At 44.0% G+C, this 24,932-nt stretch overlaps 1 protein-coding gene across 2 annotated transcripts in view; it reads right to left on the bottom strand.

Annotated features, from left to right (window-relative positions):
* Positions 1-5,422: 5,422 nt before the first annotated feature.
* The window catches only part of ADGRG5 (adhesion G protein-coupled receptor G5), a 542,058-nt gene continuing 522,548 nt past the window's right edge, over positions 5,423-24,932 (bottom strand). Inside the window, exons 12-13 of one of the 2 annotated variants that reach the window (XM_069217337.1) lie at positions 7,049-7,314; positions 5,423-5,735 (exon numbers count right to left, since the gene is read on the bottom strand). In XM_069217337.1, coding sequence (XP_069073438.1) covers positions 5,572-5,735; positions 7,049-7,314 — 430 coding nt within the window. In that variant the 3' untranslated portion in view covers positions 5,423-5,571. The remainder of the gene's footprint in view (positions 5,736-7,048; positions 7,315-24,932) is intronic. The other variant, XM_069217338.1, reaches the window with a different exon arrangement.

The raw sequence follows: 24,932 nt of genomic DNA, 5'->3' as shown, positions 1-24,932 counted from the left end.
AGTGGCCAAGGCTTATGTCAATCGGCAAGGAGGGACCAGGTCAAGGGCTCTGTTCAATCTAGTCAGGGAGATTTTTGTGTGGGCTCAGGAGTGGGTTCCTTCTCTCAGGGCTACGTACATTCGGGGGGTGGTGAATGTTCGGGCGGATCTGCTGAGCAGAGTGATTCCTTCCTCTCAACTTTTCTCTCTCCGGAAGTCTCTGTTTCAGCATCTGGTTCGGCTTTGGGGTCTTCCAGTGCTGGATGTGTTTGCGTCAGTAGGGAATGCGAAAGTGGATCGCTTCTGCTCCCGGTTTCGATGTCCCCAAGCATGGGAGGTGGACGGGATGTCATGTCCTTGGCCGCAGGGCCTTTTGTATGCGTTCCCTCCTTTTCAACTACTCAGGGCGTTTCTGTTACGTGTGAGGGATCTGGGGTCCAGGGTTGTCCTAATTGCGCCACTTTGGCCGAGGGCGAATTGGTTCCCCTTGTTGAGGCTGATGGCGGAGGGGAGGATGTGGCCTCTGCCTCTTTGTCCGTCTCCCCTGGAGTTTCCCTGCCTCCCATTGGGGTCATTGAGAAGGTTACACTTGACGGCCTGGAAGTTGAACGACGGGGATTGACAGGTCTGGGGGTGCCGGTAGCTTTGAGTTCTACATTGCTGGCTTCGAGGAGACGTTCCACTTTGCTTTCTTATGGTAGACAGTGGAAGGTGTTTTCGTCATGGTGCTTAAGTCGTGAGTTAGATCCTACCTGCGCTTCTATCTTTGAGGTGATGCAGTTCCTGCAGGACGGTGCTCATTTAGGGTTGTCAGTGGCAACTCTTCGGGTGCAGTGGGCGGCTATTCAGGCATTCAGAGGACCATGGCGTAATCTTCAGGATGAAGGGCGCTTGATGCCGAGATTTTTTCAAGGGCTTGTTAATTTATTTCCTCGCCCGGTACGTTCTTTTCCTTCATGGGATCTGTCCTTGGTTTTGGATGTGTTGACGGAGCCCCCTTTTGAACCTTTGGGGGACTGTGATTTGCGCCATCTATCTTTGAAGACATTCTTTTTGGTAGCCATTACTTCGGCTCGTCGGTTGGGGGAATTGGGGGCATTGGCTTGTTCTTTTCCTTTTTGTAAGATTTTTCACGATCGGGTGGTTCTGGTTCCGGTACCTTCCTTTATTCCAAAAATCAATTCTTCGTTCCATTCCCGGCAGGAGGTCATCCTTCCTTCATTTTGTCCGAATCCCTCCTCAAGGGAGGAGGTCCGTTTGCATTCGTTGGATGTGCGCAGGGTTTTGTTGGAGTATCTGCGGGTGGTGGCTCCTTTTCGTAAAGGGGATTCACTGTTTGTTAATTTTGGTCCGGCTCGCAAAGGTGAAAAACCTTCCACGGCTTCCTTGAGTCGGTGGGTTCGATCTTTAATTCTGTTGGCCTATTCCTTGAAAGGGGTGGTTCCTCCTCAAGGGATTCAGGGGAGATCTACCAGAGGCATGGCGGCTACGGTGGCGGAGCTTCAGGGGACTTCCGTGGTGGAAATTTGCAGGGCCGCCACTTGGGCTTCTCCTTCGACGTTTGTGCGTCATTATAGGCTGTCGGACTTGGGTAGTTTGGAGTCGGTGTTAGGTCACCGGGTCTTATCCTCTATGAGATAATGTTTGGGATGTTCTTGGTGCAGGATATTAAATAAAGGTCTTGCAACTCGATGTCCGTCTCCTGTGTGTTTTCTTGCTATGTCTCATTGGTTAAAAGGAAGGCGAGGGAGGGACGGGAGGTAATGCTTCCATTTTCTTACGATAATGGCATTACTCCTAGTCCTACTCCCTCGCCTTCCTTTTCCGTTCCCTCCCACCCTCCCGGTACGGACTGTCCGAGTTGCAGCTTGGGCTTGGTTTTTGTACAGGAGGGGATAAGGGTGGGGGGGGTTTTTGAAAGGGGAAGGGAGGGTCTAGAGGGGAGGCGGGAGGCCTCATTGGTTAAAAGGAAGGCGAGGGAGTAGGACTAGGAGTAATGCCATTATCGTAAGAAAATGGAAGCATTATTAGCTCTTGTTGACGCTGTCACAGCCACATCCGGTTGCCTGTTCGTCGGCTTCCTTTGAAATCGATAATTTCTGCTGCGATCGTCACTGCAATTGTATCATGACTGGCCCTGGGTCATGCAATAGATGAGACCAAGAGTTTCTATCCTCAGTCTTAAACAAGAACCCCACCTGTTTATTCATGAGTCACCATCAAAAATATTGTTCTGGTCAAGAACTGAGACACTGTCTATAAGTATTGAAATTATTTCTGCATTGGCTCTGCTCCCCTGCTTGTTATTAATCACAGAAAGCAGGAGATCTTCTTTTAAACAGTCTGCAAACACAGACATTTATCCCGTTTGAATTAATTATGCAGTTTGAACCACCGCAGAAATTCTAACAAAATAAAGGGAACCATGTGGAAAAAATGAAAGGAAGAGTTCCAAGTTTATTTAGTGGCCATAGATGCTAATTGAGCGAAGAACAGGCGTGTTATTACTTTGTTTCCGGTTAGAGGGCTAGGATATTTTTCATACATATGTCCAAAATTGTCCACCTGCCGACGATGATTTTGAAGCATTGATGAGACTAGAAAAAAGGTTCAAGCCTACTACAAGTATCACACTTGATCAAAGTGAACAAGGAAAGTGTTGTCAAGTAGGGTTGAAGGTGTTGGAGTATTAGAAGGGTTGCCAAATGCATGCATCAGAACAGACAGGTGATGAGCGAGAATTGGATGAAGATGATGTATACTCTTGTCTGGAACCCAAATTCGCACGTCCTATAGTGCATTGTACCAGATACTCATATGACCCTAATTTAGATGTAAGATCATATCCTTTAGAGGATGGAAGGTGTAATCTAGGATCTACCTTGTTTCAAGATAATCTCTGAGATGGCACTATTGCAAGTAGAGTCTAAGGGTTTCCCTGAGTGGGAACTTCTTCATGGACAGTAAAGCAAGGATAACGCCCTCATATTTTGTTTTTAGGGGAAGGCTGTGTTATATTTTCTGAACTGTTTTTTGTGTAAATTCTTATCTCACATGGTTTCTCCCCCTTATCCAGTGCTTAATTTGTAAATACAAACATGCCGGTGCTCAGAGCGCTCCTCTGAAACATGCAGCTGCTGCAATTAAATGTGCGAGAAGGGAATACTGAGGCAGTGTAATCCTGAAGCCATCTCGAGCCTCTTTAATCCATTTACAGCTACTCCCTGCCCCTTCAGTCACTCTTGCAGCTTTTTTGTGACGCTCTTTCATTTTTCTCTTCCTCTATCTTTCCCAAATGTGTGCTTTGCTTGAGGAAGAAGACTAAGCCCCAGCCCTCAAAAATAAGTGCTGGTGCTCAGCACCGGAAACAACAAGCACAAATTAAGCACTGCCCTTATCCATTCCTTTCTTCATTCTCCAGTTCCTTCCCACCCCCATGCATATTGGTAGATTCCATGGGATGTTAAAGTGGTTATGAGAGTTACTGGTGGGCCGCAGCCGTCGTTCTGGAGTGCTCTGCTTGTCCTTGTGATGTACACTCAGGGTCGGCTTTAGTGCTAATCGTGCCTGGTGCAAAATCTTTGCTCGCGCCGCCAGAGACGTCCTTCTTCACGGATTCTCTCACTACCTTCCTTCAATGGTTCCCCTCAAGTCTCCATAGCCTCTCTCATATACATTCCATTTCTTTTAAAGCCCTACTCATACCAATGTAGGGAGTTAGGGCACTTTACATCACACATGTATTAAACAGTGATAATGAATTATATGTGCATAAATCAGCGTATAGCAAATGTTATATAAGCCTACGAGGACTACAAAGTTAGGAGTCAAATGTCATTCATACTGGTAGACATTATATTTTAAGAGTGCTTGGTATGGAGAAGCAGAAACTCAATATTTAAAACGTAACATGGTGGTTAAGGTGGGCTTTACTATTAAGAATGTATTTTTACTCAAACAAGTCCCCTTTAGCAACCTAAGGAAAATGAAAACTGGAGAAAAACATACGTTTTTAACACTTTTCTTGCAGTATGCATGCAGCTCCTTGATGCTAAATCATAGCTCACTGTCCTGTATTAGGTTTGTGACTTACGGACTGCAAGTTACAGAAGGATCCCTGTGACAAAAACAGTAAACCACCGAGCTATCTACATACAGAACGATTCTGTGATCTGCATGGTACGCATGCTTTGCTGCAGACACATTAAGCCTTTGGGTCACCTTATGGTGAGCCAAAACTGCTAATGGACAAAGCTCCTCTCTCTCCAGCAGGTACATTAATCACCAGAGTTATCTTGGCGTTCTATTATTGCCTGAAAATTGCTGAGTGTACAAGGACCTCTGTAGCAGGTGTTTTTAACTCCATCAGACATTTCAAAATACAGTGCCCCGAGCTCTGCACCAGAAGTGGGTGCACCGGTCCTGTCTACACTCTAAGTAAAGGTCACATTTACCTCATTTTTTAGACCATGTATAACAACACAGTGGTCTTAGCTTTTATCAGCTACAGAACTGATCGCTGGCGGGTGTCACAGAGTGATACACATTCTTGATCCGTTTTCTTATTATGGGCCTCATTCTGACCCTGGCGGACGGCGGAGGCCGTCCGCCAGGGTACCGCCGCTGAATGACCGCACCGCGGTCAAAAGACCGCGGCAGCCATTCAGACATTTCCTCTGGGCCGGCGGGCGCTCTCCAAAAGAGCGCCCGCCGGCCCAGAGGAAATGCCCCTGCAACGAGGACGCCGGCTCAGAATTGAGCCGGCGTAGTTGCAGGGGTGCGACGGGTGCAGTTGCACCCGTCGCGTATTTCAGTGTCTGCTTAGCAGACACTGAAATACTTTTCGGGGCCCTCTTACGGGGGCCCCTGCCGTGCCCATGCCATTGGCACGACATGGGCCCCCAGGGGCCCCGCGGCACCCCCTACCGCCATCCTGTTCCTGGCAGGCGAACCGCCAGGAACAGGATGGCGGTAGGGGGTGTCAGAATCCCCCATGGCGGCGCAGCAAGCTGCGCCGCCATGGGGGATTCTAAGGGCAGCGGTAAACCGGCGGGAGACCGCCGGTTTGCCTCTTCTGACCGCGGCCGAACCGCCGCGGTCAGAATGCCCTGCGGGGCACCGCCGGCCTGTCGGCGGTGCTCCCGCCGACCCTGGCCCCGGCGGTCTTAGACCGCCGGGGTCAGAATGACCCCCAATGAGTGCCTGCACATAAAACTCTAGAATTATAAATGCAGTCAGCTGATCTTCAACTCGTAATGGAAATGATTATTAATAGATTCAGTTTTTGTAAATCCCCAAAACGGAGCCAGGGACCATAACTATAATGTATGCATTATTGGCATTTGTATGGTGGTGAATATTCACACTCATAAATATGCAGCCTTAAAATTATAAGTTATAGACTGGAACCCGAGGCCACATCACATGTAGGTGACACATCACATATCCAGATTAGCATTTATTACCAAACAATCTTTGTATTTGTTAATTTTCCTTCCTTCCAGAGACTGACTGTTAGAAGGGAACAAGAATCTTTGGTGACCTTACATTTTGAGGTCAACGGCAAATATCGCAACCATATAATGGAGTATCCTATTCATCAGTCATTTCTTCTTGGTGTTGGAGCAGCTGTTTCTGTAAATGTATCTGTGAAAGACGAACACTCTCGCTATGTTGGGTGGTATTTGTTGGCCCACTTTCGGACTTGTCTCCGGGGCGGGTGTGGATTTGACAGTACCAAAGTAAGATGAAAAATCCTAAAGGAGAGACAAGAACCAAGAAGAAAGAAAGTCAATGTTCTGCACTTCAGCATTTTCTGACATGAACAGAATAAGAGATGCAAAGCACTAGTTTGTTGGAAGTCCTATCTCTTGCTCGGGCATACTTCTTGCTTTCTTGACATTCCTTCGTTACAATGTCCTTTTTCTTCACCTTGACTCCCATTCTACATTTGCAATCACTCCTTTTGTCCATTCCTCTTTTTCTTCTGCCTACCAACCACCCTGCATACTACTGTAGGCTCAACCAACACCTAAATCTGCCATGAACTACTTGTTTTCATAGAGAGAGAGAGAAAGAGACATAGGGAGTGAGTGACTGAGATTTCTTGCCTTTATTCTCAAGTCTGTGGCTTCATCTAGACTCAAACACATCATCTCTACTGCTCTGTCCAAGTCTGCCATTTGCTTCTTCCACTTCGAGTTTTTTGCTGGAAATGTCTCTCATTTCAAGCCAGACACTAAGGGCCATATGTACGAACACTTTTTCCCATAGACATAGAATGGGTAAAAACATTTGCTAATTCTGGCCCTAAGTTCCTTCATTTCTCCTACACTCTGAAAGTAGGATTGCTTCCAAACCAATATTGTGATTACAGTGCCTCATTGTGACCTATCCAGTGTTAAAACATTAGAATGTTGCGACCTCCACTGAAGCTAGAGTGGCTTAGGCACAATAATCACCAGCATAGGCCTTCTGCTCCAACATTCCAAAGCTTGTCTTTTTGATTCTCCCTGTTTATTTTACACCACCCTACCCTCAGTGGGTGGAATGTTCTAATAGTATTATAGGCCTTCAGTCTCAAGCGGTTGTTAAAAGCCCTCTCCCTGGTTATAGCACTCAGCAGCAGGCTAGAATGCTTATATACCCCTGGCCAAGTTTCTGAAATGTGATCAACTCTTCTCTAGTTATGCTGGTCTTTTAAAAGTACCAACCCATTGGTAATTCTCCTTATTTACCTGCCAGACATTATGCCTCTGCTTTCTTTCAAATAAGCATGGTACACTGATGTCCTACTCCAAGGCTAGGGCTTGTCAAGCAGAGCAATGTACCTGGGATCCCATTAGTAATTATCCTAGCCCCTGTTGCTCTTGTGGTGCAAATGGCACCTAGTAATCAAGGTTGCTTCACTCAACCTAAGCTCTTTGTATTTTTTTAAGGTGGTTTGGCGCATTATGTCCCAGGGGCACATCACAACAACATACAAATTGGGCCATATGTTGGGGGAACAACTTAAGAATGATTGGTGGCATTTTTTTTCATAAGACTCTGAGGTAGAAATATTGCAAACCTTGCAGCGAGTTGAGGATACTAAAGGCATAGAGTTGGGGCACCAAGAAAGTTCCGAAGGAGAAGTAGGCCAAACCCCAGGTGGTGCCCAACAGGCAGCTGAGCCCCAGCACAGTCAATGTATCACGACATGCTCGTCCCTTCTCAGCCTGCAGATTCCGTATTTTCTTTGCCACTATGATGAGGATGACTGTGTTGAAGATGAGGATGAGGCCAGCATAGGCCAGGTTCAGACCATAGTGTAATTCACGAGAAACAACCCAGCACCTGCGAGGGTGATATGCGGGGATCATTATATTACATTAGATAGTATGGCTACCTGAATACTTCGCACCCACCATACATTAATTATAAAAAGTAGTATTCACTCTATATTAATTATAAGAAAGACTAGACATTAATAAGGCCACCGCTGCTGAGTAGCATAGCTGATAATTGCATGTATTCTGGTGGCCATGAAATCTCACCTGGCATGAACCTGTGTGTTGCATACGCTTTCAAATAGGAGCAATGCTGAAGCGGAGATTAATGACAGATTCAGCACACAACATACAAACAGGTTCAGTGAGCAGCTGCAAAGAATTTACACCGACTAAAGGTTTACAACTGAATTGCAAGTAAGCAGTCTCCAAAAGAAGCATAAACTAGGACCCAGAATGGCTAAATGGGTGAATGAAGGAGCCTATCATCTTAGGTCTGCCCTGAGCTCTCATAATGGAGCACAAGTCCCTGAGTGTTACCTAGAAGGATTCATCAGGTGTTCGCTTCCTTTACAAAAGAGCCTTTCAACTTTCCATGGATATTCCAAGTGCTTTATAAACTTCTTAATAAATGTACCAGTGTCCATTTCCATAGTGAAGCCCATCACTACCGAACCACTCAGATCTCTTCTCAGCATCGTCAATGCCTCTCTCAATCAAAGCATCTTCTCTGACTCACCTAAAAGTGCTCAGACCGCTGAATGAGGCCAACCTCCAAATCACACATATCTGTTCCTGGACAAGCTCATTGAGAGGACCTTTGTTTGCAGGTTTCAGGCCATAATGAGGCACCTATAAAGCAACCATGCAGGTGGGTGATGGGCTTAGGTCATACTAGTTCTGCAGCGGGCCACAGACAGACAATTTGAGTGCACTCAGCAATTTTGCCTATTGGGCTTGCATACTCGCAGGGCGACTCGGAAAGTGACGGACCAATTCATGGACTTGGCCCTACTACTTGTCAGAAGAAAGCTGGCGACGTGCTGGAAATCTGCCTCTGACCCTGATTTGTGCGGCTGAAGGAGGGAGTTAACCATGAATGCAAAGAGAGAAGCACAGTGCAGGGAGGAAGCTTGGGGACTGTGAAGAGTCCCCTTGCTGCCCTCCTAGGAGGGATGCAAATCAGGCGGCTTACCTGCATTTGGATAGATATGGGAGGATTAGGGATAAAGAAGGTGGCCTCCCCTTCGCCCGCTCAGTGGCCTGCTAAGCCCGCTTGCTCAACAACTGCGACTAACATTCCCGCTACTCCAGTGAAGCTGCTCTGAGTGGCTCAAGCCTGAGCTATCTGTGCACTGTCTGATCGGTGCAGTTGAGTCACAATCCTGCATATGGCGACCGGGGGATGTGATGGTGAAGTTCGGATATGTGTGCTTGGTATGGTGCAGGGTGGCCCTGCACCCTGAAAGCTGAGGCCATCCCATATGTATCTCTACTCATGTCATTGGCTGGTCCGCTCTCCAGTTCCCATCATGATGGTCTTAATGGCAGGGTATTGTCCTCCTGCTGCCTCTTTGCCTAGCCTGTTAGGATTGTTTCAGTTTTTGTGTTTGTATGATTTCTTTGTATGATTAATTTGTCTTATTATTGACATGTTCTTAGTATCAAAAAGTACAATACACAGAAAAAAAATCCAGATGGGTGATGATGCCTTCCAGATCACTGACAAAGGGACGTTCCCATCCTTTTCAAACCTTTGGTTGTCTCAATAATGTTGACCACCTGGTCAACCCCTGTGCGAGATTTGTTTTTGACAGCCTCGTTCTGCAATGGGTTTCTTTCTGTCTGAACAACACATTCCAACTTGTTCACATGAACTGTTGAAGGTCTGAATATATTCCAGTTTACCGTGGCAGACCCCAAAGCTCATTTTTGTCACAAGTGCTCTTCATCTTCTACATGGATCTCCTTGGGTACTCCTCACACACAAGAACATCAAGATCCATCAATACAAGGACATGCACAGCTTTGCTTAAAGGGCTGGCAATGGCATCAAATGGATGAAACAGCGGTCTTTTCCTTTCCCAAGCATGGGTGTTGAAGTCTTGCTTCAAATCCACTTATGATGGAGTTTACATTAAAGCGACAATTGCAGCAAACGGGTTCAGTTAATGGCTGTCTGTAACCAACTTCTGTGTATTCACTTCACAGCTGTCAGCAAGGTCAGTCCTAAAGTCTTTGCGCCCCAATTGAAAATGCCAATGCACACTTCATCACGTCTCTCCCTCCCCACACACACACACATGTGCACAGAAGTACACACACTCCCTCCTCAGTCTCTCAAGCAAATCAACAAGCTATTTAACATATCCCTTGCACTCAGCGACCATGAGTAATAATGCAGTTGGCAAGATACATGAAGAAGTCATAGTTCTTATACGCATGTATGTCCACTTATACAGCAAAAGCTAGCACCAAATCAACGGAGTGCAGTATTCATTCATGTATCAGCCACACTTTCAAGCCTTTGTACTTGTTTTTTTTTTTTGTATTATTATTTTTATACAGCAGGTGATACTTACAATACATACATGTAACTTCAATTTACAACATTGCCTTCTACATTGGTATTTATAGAAATCTACTTAAAGCATAGAATTTTTTCCCCAAAATTAAATTGGTTGAATCTACTTCCTCTACTTTTGCTTCCCTCCACTTAATCTTCCGGTGCATTACTCATTTTGGCCCAGATCGCATGATATCTTTGCATGGCTCCTATCCGCTGAGCGTACAATTTTTCTCTAACCCTTGTAATCTCCGTTTTCCCCTCCCATGATGCATAAGTCAGAGGAATTGGTTATTTCCATGTTTGTAGGATAAGCGATAGAGCTATCACCGAGCCTACGAAAATCATTTGTCTGGATGCAGTGGTAAGATTTGTGTTCTGCATAATACTCCAAAGCGACACCACTGGGTTAGGGGTAATCACATAGCCTATCCAGGAGCTTAGCCTCTGGAAAACTGCTCCCAGTATCTTGCCAGCAATGTACAAGAAAAGCACATATGCATCCAATCTCCCTTAGAATTTTGACAGCGTGGAAAGGCACCTGATGTCTCAGGATGCATGTCTCTTATTACAATGGGGGTATAATACAACAGCCACTTTGAAAAGAAAGTAATCCTTTTAAAATTGTCCCCTCTAAATGCTTTGTACGACGCCTCGTTATGTTTTCTCCACTGCTGTATTTCTATCTTGCTTCCTGTCATGTTATCAATTTGGGCCAAAAGTTGGGTAATTAGCTTAGTTGACCCTGCATCCTGAAGTAATTTATACCATTTTCCAATGCCGAATTGGTTATCAAAAAAGGCCTGGGCGATGGGTTTATTCATGCAGTTCAATGGTCGTTTCACTAAACGCAAGGAGTGTTGAATTTGACAATATGAAAATTTTAAATTCTCTGGAATATCACTTACACCCACTACGCACTGTGCCCATGATTTCAAAAGATACACTAAAAAAAAATTCTCTAAAGTCATGAAGTCCAGTGCTTCCCATTGCAGTATATTGCTTTGACTTATTTCCACTCCTAAACACCCAATATCCCTTACTCGTAGGAATGAAAATGCTAATCAATTTGGTATTTACGCTTTAATTGTACTATAGTTGCTTGAATCATAGCCAGTAGTTTGTACCTGACCCTTTTTGGTAGACGAGGGAATTAAAAAAAACGTACAGGATGAACATTAATTTCTAGCATCATCTGATTGAAATAGAAATTACATTTTAACTTTTGCACTACTCTCGACACCCAATCAAATACAACTGCTTCATAGTAAGCTAACATATTAGGGAGAGCTAATCCTCCATCTTCCACTGCCAAGGATAGCTTGGCCAATTGGAGCAGCAGCTTCTTCTGATTCCAGATTAATTTTCTAATCAATACGTTTAGATTGTCGAAAAACTTTTTCGGAACTCGCAGAATTACACTTGAAAAAACAAATAATAGTAGAGGAAGGATCGTCATTTTAGCCAATGCGGTCCTTCCTATAATAGTCATAGGAGTCTCCTGCCATTTACATAGCAACCCTTGAATTTTTTTAAATACATTCATGTGATTCAGCTGAAACAAATCTGCCGAACTCAGAGATACATCTATGCCAAGGTATCTAATGGGATGGGAGGCTGAAGATGCAACACGAACACCCTGCAGCAGATCCGATAACTCAGTGTTGTACAGCAAAGCCTCTGATTTAGCTTGATTAATTTTGTAGCCCCCTATTTCAGAGAATGCCCTAATCTTTGCAACTGCTCTATCGATATTCTGTTGTTCCGCCCTAAGATACAATATCATATCGTCTGCAAATAATTTGACTTTGGGCGCTAATGGCAGAGGGGGTTTGATATTTAAATCTTGACGAATCACTGCAGCTAAAGGCTCAATAAACAGAGAAAATAAAACTGGAGAGAGGGGAACAGCCCTGTCGCGTGCCTCGTGTAATTTGTACTGAACCTACTACCTGAGCATTAACTGAAATTTTTGCTTGAGCCTCTTTATACAGAGTCCGTATAATCTGAATGAATTTCCACGGAAAGCCAAACTTTGCGAGCACCGAGAATAACACTTGCCATTGAACTAGGTCAAATGCCTTTTCGGCGTCGAGCACGATAATTACAGCCGGATGATAGCTGTGTGAAAGATAACCTATGGCCTGTACTAGGAAATTCGTATTTGTGGACAATAGCCTACCTGGCAGAAATCCACACTGGTCCTCATGTACCAATATTTGAGCTACCTGCCCAACGCGAGCTGCCAGGATCTTAGTAAACAATTTGTAGTCCTGATTTAACCAACTAATTGGACTATATAAGCCAGGATATTCCAGTGGTTTGTCTTTTTTAATAAAACTAACCACTGTTGCGCTAGAGAATTCGGAAGGAACCTCTGCTCCTTGCAGTATTGAATTGAATAAATTAGTTAATATATCAACTATTTGGTCTTCGAGAATTTTGTAAACTTCTGCCGGAAGGCCATCTTCACCTGAAGCTTTACCATTAGATGCATCCCTTATTGCTTTACTAACTTCTTGCGAAGTAATTGGGGACAATAATAAATTCTGTGCCTCTACGTGCAGCCTTGGTAAAGAAACTGTATCTAGATATTGATGGATTTGTACATCATTTACTTGTATTTTCCCCATATATAATTTGGAATAATGTAAAAAAATACTTTTTCGATCTCTTCGGAATGTGTGACCATCTTAGCCTGTTCTTCATCGAAGATGGCTTTTATTAAGCTAGTCCTAGCCTGCTTTTTAATTGACCAGACTAAAAATCTTCCTGCATGCTCACTTACTTCGTATTGACATTGGTAACTTGTATGGCTATTGAGTATTTACTTAGATAAAAAAATTCTCTTAGATTAGCTTGGGCCCTTGCTAACCCTTGTGATGTCTCCAAACTAGGAGATAATTGCTTTTTTCTAAGTGCCTGCTCTAGCTCATGTTGCAGTTTAAAGCTTTTCTCACAAGCTATTTTTCCTAAATGGGCTTTGAAGGAGATCGCCTCCCCTCGTATGAAGGCCTTAGTGGCCCCCCAAATATAAAAAGCAGGGGCAGATCCCTTATTTATTCTCAGAAAACCAGTCACTAACACTTTAAGGCTGGTTACCCAGTCTTCCTCTACCAAAAGAGATCTATCCAGACGCCATTGTGAATGGCAATGCTGATTAGCCGAGTCCTTAAGGTTGTCAAGGTCGACCCAAGGGACAGCGTGGTCTGAAAATGAATTTGCAAGTATGCCTGTTCAATGCCATTTTAATGTAAATTAGACTAGAATGAAATCAATTCTTGACGCCGTATTATACCTTTTGGAGTCACACGTATACTCTTTGGCATCTAGATGGTCAGCCCGCCATACATCTACCAAGGCTAACTCTTGCATTAGTTTTGCAAGAAATTGAGAAGTTTTGGGTTTCTTCTGTGCTTTGATCTTCCGTGATGAATCCCATAAAGTATTTAACATAATGTTAAAGTCCCCACCTACTATAAAATACCCTCGAAGAAGGGAAAGATTTGTATATAGTGTCTGCATTGGCTTTATATCATCCTCTATCAGGCCATAATAGCTCACAAAATGGCACTCTTTATTTGCCATTGTAGTGGAGACTATTATCCATCTTGCCTATGGGTCGCGGACAACTCTATCAATTTGTCCTGCTAATTTTCTCAAAAACAAGATTGCCACACCCTGTACTGCTGCATCTGCTGAAGCATAAAAGGAATTGACAATGTATGGCGGAAGTCTAGGTAACTTGGAGTAGAGCTTCAAATGTGTCTCCTGTAACAGAAGCACTTGAACCTGGGCTGTTCCCAGCCAACTAATCGCAGCACGAAATTTCATATTATTATTAGCCCCATTCAAATTACAGGAGGCTACTCTTAAATTATATCCCATCCTTACACAAGATGCTGATCCTTCCTGCCATACCCCATCGCCTTTGTCCTGCTAGATTAATTAAACTTCTGCTGTCCTCAAACAAATAATTAAGTTGAATAGCTATCACCTGCATTTTTTGATCTATCTCCCTCCTAAACCCCCCCTCCCCTCTAAAGAACTCCTCCCCAAGCCCCCCCCGCCCGACTGATCCAACCCATCATGAACCCGTCGGACACTATACCACCCCCCTCCCCGAACACAAAGAACCCAACAATGGAGTGCATTGATGTGGCACCCCTAATACCTTAACCTCCAAGAGCAGCAAGGCGAAGGAACAGCACTGACACCGAGAAACAAATACTAATCTCCCCTAATCGACAAATACCTCAAGTGGCATTATTACTTCTTCCCCCCCTCCCCTTGCCTCTCCCTCACTTCTACGCATTTCATTCCCCCTGGATCTCTTTCGAGGTCTTTTTCCTTCTGCCCTAGGTTCTCTGAAAACATACGGCTAAAAATTTCTGCTAGACCATGAAACGTAAATGCGCAAACATACAATAACAAATCGCCTGAAAAACAGCACATAATGTATAAAGAATGCTGTAGTCCTCTAGATATGGTCTAGCATAGTAAACGTAGGACCTTTTCCTCTTATCACCCAGCTCCTTGTCTTTTTACATACTCCAGAAAGTTCCTTGCTTCCTGGACATTTTGGAAAACTTTTGCTTGACCCTTATAGAATACTTTCAGTTTTGCCAGTTGCACTATACCAGCCGGGGCCCCCAAGCTCTTGAAACCATCGATTAGTCCGACAAACTCCCGACCCCGGTGGGCTGCTGCCACTGACATGTCTGAAAACACCCAAAAGGTAGGGCTCGAGGTATCATCCAGCTTAAATTGACATACTTTCCTGGCTTGAGAAAGAATTTGTTCCTTTATTCTAAAGTCATCGAAATTCACCAAAATGGTACGTGGATACTTTGTATTAGCAGGACAGACAAAGGGTATCCTATGGGCCCTCATGATAGATAAATCCCCTTCTGATTTTGCCCAGTCTGGAAGAATATTTTTACAAATAAGTTCAGACACCACCTTGGTTACCGATGAGCCCGCTTCCATCTCCTCCGGAACCCCTACAAATCTGAGGTTGGAACGGCGTGATCTGTTTTCCATCTCATTGAAGTTCATTTGAAGATTTTCTAATTCAGATTGAACCTGAGATGTTGTTGACTCGACTTGATTTTTGGCATCCTCTAAATCCGAGACCCTCTGTTCGACCTGTGATACTCTAGTCGAGAGAAGAGTTAAATGAGTATTAAGTTGGCTCAGCTGATCTTTTGTCTCCCTACGGGTTTCTTCCTGAGAAAGTTTTATGGCTCGAAGTTCCACTAAGATCTGTGCAATTACCTCCTTCATTGTTGCAGTGATATTTGTAGCGGCTTTATTCACTGAAATGAGGGGGCTTTGCAAGGAACTGGATGGCGTAGTATTGGCTGGTAGGCTCTCTGCGGGTAGATTAAGTACCGTTAGACCGCTCGACACCCTAACAGGCGCACTGACGGGAGGTGTTGCAATCTTATTTACAGTTCCTTCCTGGCAGAGTAATTTTCTCAAGTCCTCCCACCTTTAATGAACCACCTTCAGTCGCTTTAAGTGATTCTTTCACATTGCTGGTAGTATTTGAAAAAAGCAGGTAGGAAAGTTTCGAAAAAGATTTCCCTTTGTGTTCAGGGGATAACATTGAGCGAGGAGGAGGGGGAACGTCTGGTGCTGCTAGAGATGGTGGTGGAGAGGGAGTCGCTTCTGTCGAATTGTCTTGAGAATGCAAATCAGCAGACCACGCCGCTGCTGTGCGGAGTCATCCACCTTGCCGGGCCCAAACATACCAGAGAGGCCTAGTAGAGAAGGTGCAAAGTCCTGGTTCACAGTGGAGACTGTGGAGACTGTAAAGGAGCCTAAGCCATCTAGCTGTTGAGAACTATGTCTATATCTGCCAAAGGCCAGAGTCGGAGTCTTAGATTTTGTTCATTTTGGATTCTTTGGTGCTGCTCATGCTTTGAAGCCTCCGTCCCGGGTCATACGTTTCATGATAGCTGAGAGAGGCCCTATGGGAAAAATAAGGCCACGCAAGACTGAAGTAGGGTGAGGCTAAAAGGGGGGGGGCGATAGGGCTATAAAGGGGGGCAGCTGAATAAATAGCTGGGCGCCCTGAGTTTAGGATATAGAAGCCAAGTAAAGTGAGTGACAGCAGGGGTGGCAGGGAAACCCCGAGGGGAGAGAAGCTGCATCCACATAAACGCTTCCGATGCGCTCCCAAGATCCCTGTGCAATGGTCCCGGCTGAGTTCCGGCTCTATCCACTGATTGAAATAGCCAACGTCCTTTCAGAAATTAAAAGCTTCTTCTTTTTTTTTTTAACCCCTTCCCGAACAGACTTGCTGCTGAAAGCTTTCAATGTTGTTAATTTATAGGGGTCATCCTGATTGGAAAAGCATAATAGTGACCAGTGTGTGCTATGCCCCTGCCGGCCTCCTTTACCCCCTCCCTTCTGCCAGGGTCCACTTATTTACGGTGCCTCTCTTACAGTGTTCTCTTTTTTTTTTCATTACTCCTTACTTCAATGCCAGGTACATCGCCACAATAGCCACCTCCTCACACAGGCATCTTACAAGTTCCTACGCTGCCACCCCCCTCCGCCTGAAAGATATTGTCCTGCACGCAAATACTCCAAAGCTCGAATCCTCCAATCCTCCACTTACTGTATGAAAGACAAAGTTGAAGTTTCGTCTCCCTCCTCACTCCTCTCCTCTCACCTCCGCTCATCCCCACCTTGCTTGCGAGCTCTTGAATAATTTAGCCGAGCGGTGAATAGGGGGCTGCTTTCCTGGACAGTTGCGGTCGTTAAGAAGAGGCAGTCCAGAGCTCACATAGCACGCTGAAGTGTATTCCTCAGGCGTCTTCGGGAAACTCCAATTCCTCTGAGGAATCTCCTCTCCGAAATCCGTCAGAGCTAGGGAGGGGGAAGGGGGGACATCACCGAATGTTCCGCCATTCGCCACTCGCCGCTCGGTTCAATGTGGCGCGATCTCCTACGCTTCTCGTCCAGCCGCCTTTGCTGCTCGACGCAAGGTCCCAGTTGCGGTCACGGAGCATGACGGGAGCTCCACGTGACCCTCTCTCCATCCCTTTGTACTTGTCTTAAGCGCGCTCCACAGGTTCAAAGCTTCCCTGTGTCCGGCACTCTTTTTCCACTTTGGGGATAAGGATTTTGTTATTATCACCATGCCGGGGTGGAGCTGGAGGTGCATTTGGATGTGATAGGGTATTGAGGCACCAGCTGGGCACAGTGTCACCACAAGTACTATAATGATTTTATTGCCTGGGTTGTCTGTGGTTTCCACAAGCTGACACTTATCTGTGTTACTCCCACTTGAGGAGTGCTGGGAAAAGGGCGTGGCTCTCTCGTGGCAGCTCCATGAAGTTCCGCTCCCACTGTAGTAGATTTCCTGTGATACCACACCTTTGTCAAGTAGTTTGGCGCTACTGCAGCTTGAGACATAAGTCACAGAACCTTGGTTCTTCATCTGCACAGTCACTGTACTGAGTTGTTCCTGAATGCTTGTCCGCAAGTGCAGGTGTAGGGTACATAGAGTTCTACTAGTCAGTGAGATTCAGTATCCTAATGACTGAATCCTAGGGCAATGCAACCCTTGATTCTATGAGGCTTGTGAAATGTGCTCTGCAAGAGGCGAAAGACACAGGTCCTGCTCCACATTGCTATTTTTGACTCACTTGGTGCTAACCCCATGCCTGGAGTCTGCGGTCCAGATTTTCAGGTGCCCAAAAGCTGACATGGACTGTAGCTTGTGGCAGTTATCAACAAAGCGTCTTGCCGTTGCCAAAGGAAAACATACATAACATTGCTTGGAATAGTTGGGATACCAGCTGTTTGAGCAAATTAGGACACAAGTTTTGCAAACTACTAAATGAACAAGAAAATGCCGAACTTGTTCAGGAGTCACTAGTGGATGTGGCTCCTGTTATCCCCAAGTTTAAACACTGGCAAAAGCTTGAATTAATCTCAGGTGCTGGTACTTACTATGGGCTGTATTTCAGTGCATCATTTGTGCACACTGTGCCACTGCAGTCAATGACCAACCAAATGCAAAACAACTTTGGTCGTACCTGAATAGGAAGAGTCTAGCCCGCACCACTATGCTACATGCTTCTAAAAGAGAACCCAAGCAATCTCAGACCAGTTTCACTCTTGTTGTGCCTCATCAGTGAGTTAAAGCTAGAATTCTAAATTGCAGTGAGCTACAGACTCCACGTCCGAGCATTCCCTACACACTTAGGGCATTTTAGAGAAATAAAAGAAACAGATATTTTATCAGTGGATACTTGATCGGTAGCATTTCAGTAGGGGTATTGTGGTCCTGAGCTCAAACTGAGGAAATGTTTTATGGCTTCTGGATTACCTCCAAGACTTTGGAGAAGCAGCTGAAATGATTTCCTTGTTATATATTGCACTGGCTGTGGTGATAATGTTTATGCATGAGGAAAGGAGCTCTTTCTGTCTGCAGGTTAGATTTAATGGTGTTGCTTTTTCTGCTTCCAGTTAACTCCTTTGTTGTTTGTAAGTTCTTGGACATAGTATGGTGCAGAGGGTTCTGATTGCAGGGCACGTCTTCAGGAGCAGTGAACAGGCTAAGTGCCCTTGTTGATTTCAGTGGTGAAGTTGAGTGAATCCACAAAGCTAAGCTGTTCATTTTGACTTTGGAACTAGTTGTTGGTGCTTGAAAGTTTGAAACTGGAAATCAATGAAGGAGCAGTGCTCAGGTTTGATGGGGTTTTGGTTGATTGCACTAGGTGATTAGTCTACTGGGTCTAACCAGCCCAGTGGCATTCTGGGTAACATGTGAGGGACTGATGGTGGTGCAGACTAGATACACAAGTTACTTACCATTATTAACATTCTTTCTGATGGATACAGAAGCTGTCACAGATTATTTAGATTAATCCTCCCTCCATGTACCAGAATGGATCTGTAAATGTTTATAGCTATGTTAAGTTATGTACAGCTATGTTAAGTCACCAGTGCTAGGTGGTGCTCAATGGAGTCTTGCCCAATGTCACATGACATCCTTAGAAGTGACATAGGGGAGCATAAATGGTGTTCCAGCAACAGTGACATCAGTTCCATCAATTTTCTCACTAATAGAGGCTAGGGACTAGTGGAGGTAGGAAGGTTGTAAGGCTGCAAGAATGTATGTATCCATCAGAAAGAACATGAACATTACTGAAGGTAAATAACATGTTCTTCCTTGGAATACCCACTCCTGTGGAATCCTTAGATGAACTTATTCTTCCACAGCTTTCAGAAAGCAAAAGGATTGAGGATCCCTAATACTTTACAACGGGAAGGAGTGCAGCAGTAATCTACCAAATTGAGATTGCTCTCTCCTCACAGACAGTATTTGTCTACACCAGAGCAGTACGCGCTTCATTGGTGACAAAAATGCAAAAACCCAGCACTCTCAAAACAACGTAATTTATGCATTGTGCTGATATGTTGTGGTTTAACCTTTTGCATTGCAGAGTTCAATCCTGAAAACATATTTTTAATATGCTTACAAATACTGTTCCTTTGCAATGTATTGCTGCATGTTTTCAGAGTGTGTTAGGGTGTGGCCCCTTTCCAGGGCCTTCCAGAGACTTTCCCTGCAACATGCCTGGGCGTGGTTCTGGGCTGGGCCAAGACTCTATAAAAAAGAGCCAGCCTAACTCCCAGTGCTCACTATTCAGAGGTCCCGGTGCAGAGCAGCAGCTTCTTCCTGAGCTCCTGTCCCAGCGGCCTATTTGGATCTTCCAGTCTTCTGCCTTTCATCCTTCATTGGTGATCATTGTTCCAGGCGGTAAGACGGTGGTTGGACTATCCCGACACCGTTATTTAGAATTTTCATATTCTTGGTTTAATTCTTAAATGAGTAACAGATTACTTGCGTGCTACCATCTCTTGACATTTATTTGGTAGTTTACAAATAGGCAAGACGCACAATTTGTTTCATAAAGGTCTGACTTTGTCATTCATTGCGTGCTACCATTTCTTGACATTGGCATGGTGGCTTAAGAATCGGCAAGACGCGCGATTCGTTTTATGGTGTTTAAACATTGTTGTCCATTGCGCGCTACTATTTCTTGACATTTACATGATGTTTTACGAATTGGCAAGACGCGCAACTCGTTTCATGAGGATTTAACTTTGTTGTTTATTGCGCGCTACCATTTCTTGACATTTACATGGTGGCTTAAGAATCGTCAAAAGAAGCGCGATTCGTTTCATTGTACTTTGATCTTGTTATTTATTGTGAGCTGTTATTTCTTGACATTTACATTGTGTTTCACGAATCGGCAAGATGCGCAATTCGATTAATGATGATTTGACTTTGATATTCATTGCGTGCTACCATTTCTTGGTATTTTACATGGTGAAACTCGAATCGGCAAGACGCACGATTCTCTCCTCGAGTTTAATTCATGTTGTTTATTGTATGCCACTATTCTAAGATATTTATTATATAATATTCGAGTTGACAAGTTATGTGATTTGTTTCCTGAATCCATATTGTGTTATTCATGGTGCACAATCCTTTTATGGTGTTTACTATATATATATATATCTGCAATATGCGCACTTTGTGTTGAAACATTTTAAGAGTACACAGAAGGCCAGAGTTTCTAGATGCAATATTGTATGGTCCTAGTATACATTCTCAAAACAGGATTTATATGACTGGTTTAAAATTTAGTCAGAATGTTTTTCTGATTCTCATGTAAAGGAAAGTACTTGAATAAGAAAGTTTTCATTTAATTTATCTTGATTCCCCTACAGGTATCCGGCCATCTTGAAACTTAGTCATTTTAAACTTAACTCTTAGATTGTTCATTTTTCAGAGTGACTAGGCTTAGAATCATAGTGTAGTATTGATTTCAGGAGATATAATTTTCTTATTGTGTGTTCTAACCTTTTTCTTACTACAGGTCTCCTTCCCAGATGTTCCCTTCCTAATCCCCTCTTCGCCTCTTGAACTCTCTCAGTCTCTGTGATTTATCTATCAGAGTCTTGGAGCTGTTCAGTGGTGGACGTGTTGGGAACGTGCACAGACCCCAAGGATCTGGTGACTCTGACAGTATTGCTTAGCGAATGAATACACCAGTTTGCCACATTGCATATCGTTTGGATAGGGAAACTTCTAAAGAAAGCAGAGCTGGCCGCCATACCCCTAATTAAAAGGGACTGATATAGTTTTAATGCATGCTTGTCAGCCTGCCTGTAGCAGTAACACATTATGAGAAACTGTTACCTAGAGATCGTTTGTGTCCTTACTGCTGTATTATGAATGGGTTAATTGGGAACCAATTTGAAAGTTGATGTTCTTCAGGAAAGCCTCTGTTGTATGAATATGGACTACTCAGCTCAACATGGATCAGGCCATAGAAGATGCCCTTTATCCTTGGATAGATGGGGTGGAAGATAAAAAGAGGGTAGAGATATAATGTGAGAAATTAAGTTCTGTAGTGACTTGGGAAAGAAAGGATGGCTTCAACAGAGTGAAATCCTATTTTTTGAACTTACAGTGAAGGCAGAAGTCACTAAAGCTCATTCACCCGCTTAGATGATGTGATGAATGAAAAAAAACTGTCTTCTAGGAAAAGGAACCGAATCTATAAGATAGTAGGGGCCCAAAATGTTGGCCCATAAGAAATGTTAGGACAGGATTAAGATCACACTGAGCAACTGAAATAGGAGATGGCAGAAACATATTCTGAACATCCATGAGGAACCAAAAATTACATATAGCTTCAACAGAGAGCCCCGGTCAGGAGAGAAGAGCATGCCAAAGTAGCACCCAATATCCAAGCACTTCTATTACAGAATATTCATGGCAGGGGACCTCCACATTCAATTTATAGTGGTTCTATTTGAGCTTGTTTCAGCTCCAATGGTCTTTACAAAGTTGATTACAGTGGTGTATATTATCATGGCATCCATATCTACCAATACTTGGATGACTGGCTCCAGGAAGCACACTCCATTAGCCATCGAAAGGCATCTATAACAATTCAGCCAGGGCGTCCCCTAAACAGCTGATGGTCATCATGCATGCAGGATGACAGAGGACCCTTATCAGCCTCATAGAGAAGGACATGAAGTTCACCAAGTTTAGTCCCACTTGCATCAACTTCTTAGCAACATTGATCCCATCATTGCATTAATTAGTGAAGGATTTGTGGAAGTACTTGGGTAAACTGGGCATGGTCAAAACTGCTGTCACCCACCAAAGTGTGGAACTATCCCCCAAAGAGGCAGACCATATTCATGGACGTTAGTGCCAGGCTTTAAAGTTGAAAATCTTCATTCCATGTAGGCTAAAAGGCTTAGATTCCATGAGAAGCAGGACAGAGGGAGCGGCATCGCCTCTAGCAGTGACAGAACATGTCTTCACCACAAGGCTCTCAGAGGTGAGTGGTAAGATAGTTAAAGCCAACAGAAATGGCAGACCTATATTTCCCGGATGTCCTCTGGAAACTGCAAAGCTGGAATGTGGTTTAGCCCAGGCCTTAGCTACTTGGTTCCAAGAAAACAGAATGCTTTTAGAAGGCTGTTGAACCAACAGATCTCTGTAAAGAGAGACGTTTCTGATAAACGTTATCATGCTGATTGATAAACTTTCTGCAGCTTTTTTGATGACTATGGGTAATTTAACATGCTGCACAGAAATGGGTCATTCTGATGCAGGAGATTCACCCTCCGGAGAAATGTCTACCCCCCATATTTCTTGAATATTCACCAAAATTGAAAACTGGTGACCACAAGAATCAATAGATTATCTATTTCACTTTTATCAATGTCTGCCATACACGTTGTGGCATCTGCTTAGGGATTGCGATCCAACAAGCCATATTTATTGGAATGGTGGTTTCCTGATAATGGGTGTTACCAAAACAATGTTTTTGTGAAGGTATGCTACTGATTTAGCTCTAGCCACCTTAACATTGTAAGTGTATTGATGAATCATTGGCAGAACCAGGTCCACCAGAATGGTTGAGGGCACCACACAACTGGCAAAGATAGGCTTCTGAGGAAGTGTAGGCCAGGTTCTAAGATGGCCTTGCCCAAGTAGAAGGATGTACTTAATCCAAGGCCAAAGTCACCAGCATGGAGCCAGAGTAATCGTAAAACGATGCACTGGACATTGTGACGACTGGAGCCTTTGCATCCTGAAAGTCTTTGGCAAACATGGTGAGCATACCCTCTTTAAAGTAAAAGAAAACATATTGTAGGGCATTTCACAGTAGAAGGAGGTTATAACTCATGAATTGCCCCTGAAGAGTAGGAGGACATTCCTTGGGTATTTTCTGTTTATTACCATTGTAGGATGATGACTGTCTATGCTACTTCATGTGTTTATGATGTCTGAAGTGAGCAAAGTTTGGAGTAAATGTGGGACTGAGTCCTTTTCCTTGAAGGTCTTCTAGCTTTACACTTCTTGGATTCCACCATGATCTTAGCCTCTGTATGACAGGTAGCCTTAGGATGCATTTAGGCACAAGGGGTACTCAATGATGATGGGTCATATGAGCAACCCAGGCACCTTATGGAGATACATAACCCATCGCGGAAGTCAGCAGATTGCACAGGGCTTAAAGCTCAAAGATTTGGGAAGAAACCAGCTCCATCTTTTAAAGAAAAATTAAAAAAAATACCAACTAAGACTAACAGAGGCTCAGGTTCTCCCCCCTATGAAGGTACACAAAAATGAACTGGCATTACGACACTCAAGTCCCAGGTACATTCCAGGCACATCAATTCCGACAAACAGGCAGAATCTAATAGGCGCCACGTATCACTGATGACTTTACATGATTATAAATATTTCCGGATCCAGTCTGCCTCCTGGCGAAATAGCTTCATCTAAAGAATATGGGGGAGCAGATATCAATTAGGAAAATAACTTTGCCTTTTGTGTGGGTTGCTTCAGCAATAGTAGTTCGAAGTGCAAGAAAAGGATATTGAATGATGAAGGGCTGTGAGGGCCACATGAATTCCACAATTAATATTTTATAGGAACCAGGTTGGTAGACTGAGCGTAAAAGGGTGGTCTAAGGCTGAGAGACGGAGGTGACAGGTGAGAGCTCCATAAAGTTGATGATAGTAAATGCTAAGTAGAGCTTGGCCAAGATAACCCATGGCCAGGTCATGGAGATGTGTATTTTTTCCTATTATGTTGAAATCTTCTGGAACAGGGTGTGCCAAAATATCTCCATATCCAGAGACTCAAACCCCCCCTAAAATGGCACTGATGATTAAATGCCAGTAATCATTATTTCATGTTCACATCTTCCTTGTCACAATCCTGCTTTCAGCCTTAGTGTGGTAGCTCTCAAATTTCCTAGCTCTATCAGTGAGTAATTCATCCAGACTAGTAGCTTTTGCTTGCAAGATTTGTTGCCCTGTTTTGATAATGGGATCAGTAGGACTATAAACCCCACAAGGCGAAATAAACCTGGTCTGGGCGAGCTATTAAACTTGAGAACCCTGTATCATTCCTGCAGTAAATGTTTTCAGGCCATACTCTGCCCAATTTAGAATTTGGTGGACAGGGACCTCCATTACAAACATGACGGAGTACCTTGTCTGCCAAACCCTTAGTCTGTCTGTCTCATTTAGAGTCAAGCAGGTCTTAAGTTTTCCATGAATGGAGCCCTCATTGGCTTCTTCAACTGTAAACTTCCTCTGACAGTCAAAAGAACAGTGGCTGTCAGAGGAAGTACATTACACCACCTGCCTATCTACTGTACACCATCTGCCCTATTTAGGGTAGACAGAATAATGTATTTTTTCCTGTCTCTCACAACGAGGAAAAACATGGTGGTGAGGAAAAGAGAATTAAAAATAATGCACCCCCACATCCTGGGAGACAATTCTCAAGGTGTGTGAGTTACTGTGATAAACCTCCCAGTGTGTGGGAGTCATTTGTTTTTTGTTTGTCGGAAACAAGCCCACTTTGAGAGTTTGTTTGAAAAAAAACAAAAACAAATTAAAAGTTTGGTGTACAACTGTCATAATTGATAGCTGCTGTACACCCAACTTTTTGTACACCACTGTGACAGTGGTTTCTTTAAATACCCAGAGATGACTGTTGGGCTGGCAATCAACTGAAAGACGCTTGAGGTGCAGATAGGTTT

The sequence above is a fragment of the Pleurodeles waltl genome, chromosome 12, assembly GCF_031143425.1.
Source record: "Pleurodeles waltl isolate 20211129_DDA chromosome 12, aPleWal1.hap1.20221129, whole genome shotgun sequence".
Classification (NCBI taxonomy): Eukaryota; Metazoa; Chordata; class Amphibia; order Caudata; family Salamandridae; genus Pleurodeles; species Pleurodeles waltl.
Note: the sequence above shows the minus strand (reverse complement) of the source record. Positions and strands in the feature narration are given on the sequence as shown.